The sequence below is a fragment of the Akebia trifoliata genome, chromosome 5, assembly GCF_017979445.1.
Source record: "Akebia trifoliata isolate Shusen 1 chromosome 5, ASM1797944v1, whole genome shotgun sequence".
Classification (NCBI taxonomy): Eukaryota; Viridiplantae; Streptophyta; class Magnoliopsida; order Ranunculales; family Lardizabalaceae; genus Akebia; species Akebia trifoliata.
In genome coordinates, this window is record NC_141379.1 from 34,522,007 (window position 1) to 34,530,570 (window position 8,564).

The following is an 8,564-nucleotide window of genomic DNA, read 5'->3' on the forward strand; positions in this document are numbered from 1 at the left end:
GTCTTAAGTTCAGATCATGTTCTCCACAAAACTCAATAAATAAATTATGAATCCTACAACGCATGACCTACGTTCAATTCCAATTGAACCTACCTTTCACCTCTATTGATTGACCACTAATCCTAATCTGTCTAGTAACAAATATAAAAAAAAAAATTAAAAACTATTTTCCTAGTAAACAATTGTGCTATATTTGCTCTCAAAATCGGAAGCATCTCTAATCATTATATTTTCTTCTCCATCAAATTGTCTTTTTCTTTGCAACATACTTGATGAGTATGAGTGTTTCACAGACGGGTCTTTTAAAGATCTCATAACTCGGTGACTAGGATAAAAAATTTAGGACGAGAAGGAAGAGTCTCTGTGTTGTAAAAGCGACTCTAACGTAGGACCTATCTCGGATGGTGGAGTGTAAAATGGGTGTCTCTAACACAAGACCCATCCCACTGCAGGTTTTGGGTATTGATATTTCCAATACCAACAATAGGTACTCCTCTCAAGCTACTATTTTTCTAGGGAAATATTTCAGACAGTTAGTTGAAAATATTATAATTTTAGACTGATTTAAATCTGAGTTGAATTAAAAGAATAGTAAGATATTTATGAATAGTAATTTTTTGGATAGCATAGTTGGAGTGCAAAGTTCATAGATATCCAAATTTACTACCCATAAGTACTTGATGACTCATACAGATATGGATAAGGGTATCTCCAATGTAGTTGCTCTAAGTGTTTCTCTAATCGACTGTTTGAGGAAGCATCATTGCCATTTTATTTTATTTATCATTTGGATCATTCAAAGTTTATGAAAAGATGATGTAAAACTCAAATGTATGAAAAATTTTAAATATATAATTATAAAATAAATCAAACAAACAGGGCACTAACAACATTTTTTCAAGAGTTGTGTTGGAGTGATCTCAAGCTGGAACCTTATATCACACTTCTTGATGTGAAAGTGGATGGGAACCATAGATGTTTTTTCCTCGTTGATACGAGGTTCTAGAAAGAGGTCACTTCAACATTATTCTTTTTTTCAAATTTCAATTAATATATTTAATTGAATTCCTAATTTTTAATCCCCACTTTTTATAATAATATAAAATATTTTTATTAGAAAATTACTCTTACATTTCAATTAAGAAGAAATATTTGAGTTTAAATTATTTTAAAAAAATTACAATAAATAATTATTTTATGTTAGCAACTAACAGAAATAATGGCACGTGGCAACAAGTCATGGTTAGCATAATAGGAAAACATTCAAGGGTATTTGGGAACCGCCAAACTCATTGGATATCTAACCCCACAAAGGGTTGGTGAGTTTCAGAATTCTTGTTCTGAGATGGAAATAGGCCTAGGTTTCGGAACAAGACACACAAAGTAAATGAAGTACCAAATTCACTTAGGGTATGTTTGATTGCATGGAAAGTCACTTTCCATGGAATTTGAAATCCATGGAAAATTAGTTGTGGAAAATAGGTAGGGTTGGAAAATCAAATTCCATTGTTTGATTTCGCATGGATAAAATCATGGAAAAATATAAGAAAAAAGAAAAAGAGGAGAAGGAGGAAGAAGATGATAGGAGGGGGGAGAGGAAGAAGAAGATGACGAGGAAGAGGGAGGGGGGAGGATGTGGCGACGAAGGTGGCGGCGACGGTGGCGGCCACGACGGCGACGAGTACGGTGGTGGCGGCCACGACGGCGACGGCGACGGCGATGGTGGCGGCCACGACGGCGATGGTGGTGGCGACGACGGCAACGACTGTGGCGGCGGTGACGGTGGCGACGGAGGTAAGTGAGGAAGATGGGAGGGAGAACGTGGTGGTAGTGGTGGCGGATGAGGTGAGGGATGGAGAAGAATGAGAAGAAGAAAGATAGTAGGTGGTCGGAGACGGAGCCGATGCCGATGGCGATGGCGATGGTGATGACGGCGATGACGACGATGACGAGGTTAGTATAATGGTGATGGTGGTGGTGGTGGTGGTGGTGGTGGTGGTGGTAGTGGTGGTGGTGGTGGTGGTAGGGAAGAATTGGTGATGGAAAATATAGGTGGATTTCATTTTCCCACCCATATGGGTGGGAAAGTGAAATCCATGATTTAGTCGACTTTTTGAATGGGGTGGAAAATGAATTCCATTTCCATGTGCAATCAAACACTTGAAAAATATCATTTTTCATGGAAATTGATTTTCCACCCTATTTTCCATGTGCAATCAAACATACCCTTAGGGTGAATTACTATTTCATGACTTGAAATTAAGTTATTTACGATTCCGGCCACTTTTCATTTTAATTATCAAAATGTGAACGATCACGTTTTTGTCAAAAAGAAATTCAGAACGAAGTGACTATTGCACAGGTTTAAAGTGAAACTGTCATTTCAAACCTGTGAAATAGTCACTTTAAAAACCTCTGAAATCGTTATTGTCCATGTTTTGGTAATCAATATGAACAGTGAGTCTGAATTGTAAATTCGTCAAAAGTTGATCACTTTTTCAAAAATATCTCATTCACTTATGTGCAAATATTCCTGCATGAATTTAAAACTCGTTTTGACGTCTTGTCCATGAACGAGACTGAGTCATCCAGACAAATCTCCCAATGTGTTTGAGTCGTCTTGTTCAACAATGAGAAATGTGAACTGTGATTTTAAATCTTATCTATCAGTCTCGTTGGTGGACAATACTAAGATGTATCGGAAGAGATTTAAAACCATGTACTGTCATGCATGGCAATCGAACTTCCTAGTATTTCCAAGGCTAATATAATAAAAGACAGATCTTCACAGAAAAAGAAGAAAATGTGGGGAAAAAACATTGTGATTCTATTATGATAGAGAGAAAAATACATTGGCATGTGTGTATGAACATAGACCATCATGTTACTTTTTCTTTATACATCCACCCAAGTCCCAAGCCCATCTCCATTCAAGCCTTCACCTTCCATCAACATTGGACAATCGCTCACATCATGCCCAAATTGACCAAAGCAAGGCACAGAACAATGCCGCCGTTTCCTAGAGAACTCGGCCCCATCTTTCAATCTTCTATCTTTTAGCTTTCCGTTAGTGTTAGACTCGTGAAGATTCTCAACGGTAAAGCTCTGAACAATACCAATAGAATCCTCAGCTTCCACTAGTGGAAAGGAGTTGGACAGACTATCATAAACGATATCAGGTCCACCACGTATGGGTCTAGGAAGAAAACCCTTGATGAGAGATAACACCTTAGCAATTTTCTCACAAGCAAACTCAAGATGAACCTCATTTTCAACTGATTCTGTCGTAAGTGTTGAAACCATGGACTGCAATTCTTGAGCCCTCTCTTTATGTTCACTTGGAATAGTAATGGGGAAGTGCTTTGTGGAAAATGAGCTGACACTAAGCCAACGTCTGGGTAGATATTGATCGGGAATGTGGAAGCAGTTATTTGTTGAGAGGACACGAAGAACATGCCTACAATGGATCCCTGAAAATTCAAATTGGTGACAACTACAACTAATGAACTCTTCTTGAGGGACCCAAATGACTTTGAACCCACCATCCGCCTCGGTATGGTGTCTCACATCGAAACAACCTTCTTCTATCTGAAATGACGCGTATTGTGGAGCTAACACAAGCTCTTCTTGGAGCTTACAAAAGGCGTAAGGTGTAAGAACAGTAGTGGCATGTGATTCGATCGGTGATCCCGTTTTGAGAGAGACTTTGTGGAGCTTCTGCTGCATCTTTTGTTTTGCTCCAACTCGATCTCTATAATCAACAACAATAGCCACCTGTAAAGAGAACGTTTAAAAAAGGTAAGCTAAAAACAATAATAAAAATAATAATTTAAGGGTTTTGTCAACATGTGCCCTAAAGGCACACATTAAGGCGCATTAAATACACCTGGAAAATTTATTTTCTGACCAAAAATGTCCTATAGAAAAATTTTCTAATAAAAAATATCGTCAAATGCTTATTTCTGAGGTGTATTTAACGCACCTTAACGCGTTCCCTTGGGGCACATGTTTACAAAACCCATAATTTAAAGATTAAAATGATGAGGATGACATACTTGCTCTACAAAATGATCAAGTTGAGACTGAGCACTCAAAAATCGTTGGATAAAAGCACTAATCGACTCCGATTGGAATGTAGTCATCATTCCTGCAAAGAAGTAACATCTCAAGAATGGTAATGCCCAATATTTCCGTAGCGCATGCAAGCCAATAATGTGCTTATTTCCATGGAGTCCATATGTGTTGATCATCTCTCTCCAACCCACTTCAAAGTTGTCCACCACGTTCAAATTATAGAGGCGAAGAAACTCAGCTTTCCAATTATCGTATTGGGATCCAAGCAGTATAGAAAACCAGTCTGAGAACTTGGCAATGATGTGCCAAATGCAAAAGGCATGTTTGGAATTTGGCATTTCAATAGCAATTGCATCTTTTAGCCACGTGTTTTGGTCTGTCAAAATTGTTTGGGGGGCTTTTCCCTTCATGAAGCCCAAAAAGGTCTGTTATAGACATAAAAAATAAAAAAATTAGGAGCATGACAACTGTCCCAAACTTCAGAGAAAAATGTGACAGGATTATGCTCAATCATCTTGAGATGACCCTAGCAGTGAACAGTCACAGTGCTCACCAATTCACCACTCCAAATTGTTCAATTTCTTACAGCAGCTCGGCGGCAGTGCAAAGCAACAAAATGGAAATGACCCATGAGCTTCTTTCCTGATATTTAATCTTATTTTATCAACCATTGAAAAAAGAATTATGCCCCAGCCCCACTCAAATTTTGGGTTATGCTCCACCAAAAGAGGTTGTGGGCTGGTGAATGAATAGTCCAACTTGATGAATTAGGAAGTGACATGTACATTTTAGGGTAAGATCCATCACAATCCAAACATTTTACCTTCAATTCCCATGAAAAGGGATGCACATTTTCTTCCCGTAGAATCACACAACCAAAAAAAAAAGTTCATGCAGTTTAGAGAAAGCATAGCTTAAGCATTGTACCTTCAATGCCCATGAAAAAGATTGCATATTTTCATCCCGTAGAAGCACGCAACCAAAGAAACAATTCATGCCATGATTGTCCACTCCAATCCAGATCCCTAAAAGCATATCATATGCATCCAAACGGTGGGTGGTGTCAAAAACCACAGCATCTCCAAAATCCTCATATGATTGAACCGACGAACCATAAGACCAGGCAATATGCTTCAACCTATTATGTGAATCAATAATGAATTCGTACTTGAAGTCGGGGTCTTCATCCTTGATGTTTTTGCACATTGCGAGAAGGTCAATAGCATCACTATCTCCACCTATGTTTCCGAACGATTGTAGAAAGTTTCTCACATCTATTTCCGTAAACGATAAACAACCTACTTTCACACCTTTCTCTAGCTCCATTAACCTAAGCATTTGCCGCACCGACATCCCAGCTTTCGCAAACATGCAAATTCGACTCTTGTCATCTGCAGATATGGTGCAATATGCACGAACAAGGCTCGGTTCATTTGATTTTAAGAGTTCGTGGTTGTGTAAATTACTAAAGCCTGTAATACGCCATTCGAGAAAATCAAAATCCGCCTTTTTAACGATTCGCATATATGCTTGACAGCCACAACGTGATGATCTCCGATTTCTTTGTAGTTTACAATCGTCCGATGGCTTTAGTTGTGGATAGCCACCACGATGGCATGTGAAATCCCTTCTTGTAATTCCCCTACCAACCCCATCTTTCCCTCGAGTACGATGACGCCTAATTGAAAACCCACATTGCTTCGCAAAACTACAATAAAACTCATAAGCTGCATCTTGAGAAATAAATCTTTGGCCTATAAATGGAACTAAATTTACAGAAGTTTGGGATGATAAAATTGCGGCTTCGGGCATTTCTTCTATAGTGCTGATATCATCGGGTGATGAATCTGTGCCATTTTCAGAAGTTTCCATCACTAAACTTGTTTCTTCAGACATAGTTTCCATGATAAAATAGGTGACACTAAAGGTTAACTCTGCACAGTGGAGATTATTCAAATTAAATAATAGAATTTCTAGCCTAGAAGTAGATTACAATTTACAATCCAAAAAATATAAATCAAACAGAATTAAAATAATTAAACATTCGAAGGTATTTATTGTCTTGGAACAACATTTCTTAAGGAATCCCAATTGAATCAAAATGACTTACTTGAATCAAATCGAGGTGCTGAAACCCTAGAAACTCCAATACCTCATATGGATCTCATACAAGTGAAGGCCTAGATGGGTTTGCATCAACAGTGATAAAAAGCTTATGAACAAGAAACCGATCACATCTCCATTCAACCATGTCGTCAAATCTCCCGACTTTGAACCCAATTTGGTGAAAAAAATTCAAAATTCTTGACCTAGAAAGGTAAGGAAAAAAAACTGCAACAGAGAGCAGTTTGTAAGATTGAAGATGAACACAAACCCCTAAACTCCATTGAAGACGATCAACCAGATTGTAGGATTGAAAAGAGATGAGAATTAAAGAAATTTAATTTTCCCCTAAATTAGAGACTAATATGAAAAGAAAAAAAAAAAAAAACAATGAAAATAAGATGGGGAGAAAAGAAGAAAAAAAAAAGGCGGGTAGATTTGGGAAGAAGGAACAACGCGCATCCGTGGAGAACGATCACTATTTGCAAGTGAAGTGAGCTATCATGCGCCGTGCGGTTACACCAGTTAAAGAACGCATAGTTGGAGTGTCTGCACTCTGCCGTAGTTAGGGAAAGAGTACTTGAATTTGACGATGATTTAGATGGAAATTTGGGTGGATGAAATCGATTTTCAAGCCTGGTTAAGGGCCCATTCTAACTATAACCTATCTAAGCTTATTGGGGGCCCAGTCTAACCCATGGCTTATAAGCATGGTTTCAAAACTCGTACGAGACTGAGACGTATTGCCTGAGTCATCTCGATACTAGGCATGGACGAGAAGGATGGACAAGCCAATTTTTTGAATGAGATTTAAGACTCCACATTCATTTTTCCAATTTTGAAATGAGGCATCTCAAACGTATCAAAAAACTCGTCTAAGACGACTCGATATCTGGCATGGACAAGACGAGATACAAAATCGAGTTTTAAAATCATGCTTATAAGTACATAGGGAAGGTAATTAGAAAAGAATCGTGATAATCTGACTACCCCACGTGGCAATCAATCGACTACTTTGACGTGACAAATTCAGAATCATATATCTACGCTCCTCGGGATACACGACTACACTTCCCCATAAAAAAAGTGTATCTCGAGGGAATCGTATATTCCAAGGAGCATAGATCTATGGTTCCCGATCTTGTCACATGAGGTAGTCGATTGAGTATGCCACGTGGGGTAGTCAACTTATCATGACTCATTAGAAAAAAGATAGAAGATGATTCTTCTTTTATCACTCATAAAGACATGCAAGATGAAAGTTTCCGTGCACGTTTTTAAATGAGAAAGGAGAGGAAACCTATCTACCACTATAACGAGGGGCAAAGCTAGGATTTTCTCGTAGTGGGGGTAAATTATAGTTAATGGTAAGTTTGAAAGGCTTGAAGTTGAATGATTTTGGGAAGAAAATGCAAAGGGATTTGTTTGGTGGTTGAAGAAAAAGGTATTTAGGTCATTTTTTTTATTAGTTCATGACAAAAGACCAAGTCAATGGGAAATTATGCAACCCTCAAGAGGTGAAGGGGAGGGGGGCAAAAATTGGAGGGAGACGAGGGAGTGAGGGCAAATGTGGCAGGTACCTAGTTGAAGATATAGGGGTATAATATTAAAGCACAAATAGAAAGGCAAAAAAATTTGAGTGGGGGCAATTGCCCCCACTAACTTCTGCTTAAATTTTGATTAGTCAATCGAATTTTTGATATTTTTTTTAATTCGATAAATCGTAAAATCAATTCTTCAACTTTCAGTTGGTTTGACACATTGAAAAACAACTTTGAGTTTGTAGGTTCAAGTCCAACTTACCCATAAATAAATAAATAAATCTTCGACTGGGTTGAATCAGCTCAAATATGCACCTATTTGGATAAAAAAAGGTCGATTGGATTATTCAGCAATGTATAATTTTAAGGGAAAATAACAAATAAATATTTTTATTTATTTTAAAATATAAAGATTTTCTTTTAAAGATTTATATATCTTTAACGTATTTTATTTTACTCATTCGAGAGGGTTCAAGTTTTGGGAAGTAGATCCTTTGTAGCACACGCTTCCTCTAGCATAGTTTTGAGGGTTGAAAAAGCATTGATGCGATATTGGGAGTTCAATAGCCATTCATTTTTAAATACATGGATTTGGAGAAAAAAAAAATTGATTTGTTGGATAAAAAATTGATTTTTTGGATAAAAAATGAGTGTGTTAATTTCATTGTCTCAATTCAAATTCGTTTGTACCTTTATAATCTTTCTTTTGAATAATTCTTTTAATTAAAACTATAATCGGATTTCTACACACACAAATGAACTTTCTAAAAAGATCTTACATAATCCATTATGAGATTTTGACCCCACAATTAATTACGATAACAATAACCAAACAGGCCCTACATC

At 37.4% G+C, this 8,564-nt stretch overlaps 1 protein-coding gene across 2 annotated transcripts; it reads right to left on the bottom strand.

Annotated features, from left to right (window-relative positions):
• Nucleotides 1-2,806: 2,806 nt before the first annotated feature.
• Nucleotides 2,807-6,749, bottom strand: LOC147402500 (protein FAR1-RELATED SEQUENCE 11-like). Of its 2 annotated transcripts, none has more exons than XM_086444171.1 (4): nt 6,227-6,749; nt 5,002-6,008; nt 4,056-4,499; nt 2,807-3,774 (listed from the first exon to the last, which is right to left on the bottom strand). In XM_086444171.1, the coding sequence occupies exons 2-4, from the start codon at nt 5,977-5,979 to the stop codon at nt 2,896-2,898; spliced, it is 2,301 nt and encodes a 766-aa protein (XP_086300297.1). In that variant the 5' UTR covers nt 5,980-6,008; nt 6,227-6,749; the 3' UTR covers nt 2,807-2,895. The 2 variants fall into 2 exon arrangements, with proteins under 2 accessions (XP_086300297.1, XP_086300295.1); XM_086444169.1 differs by having other exon boundaries at nt 6,185-6,749.
• Nucleotides 6,750-8,564: the final 1,815 nt, after the last annotated feature.

What these genes read in the sequence shown, in the direction of transcription:
- LOC147402500 (XM_086444171.1), bottom strand. Translation starts at nt 5,979, where the DNA reads ATGGAAACTATGTCTGAAGAAACAAGTTTAGTGATGGAAACTTCTGAA. An exon ending in CTTTTTCATGGGCATTGAAG is followed by an intron (nt 4,500 to 5,001) that starts GTACAATGCTTA and finishes TGTCTATAACAG; the next exon opens with ACCTTTTTGGGCTTCATGAA. An exon ending in TTGATCATTTTGTAGAGCAA is followed by an intron (nt 3,775 to 4,055) that starts GTATGTCATCCT and finishes TTCTCTTTACAG; the next exon opens with GTGGCTATTGTTGTTGATTA.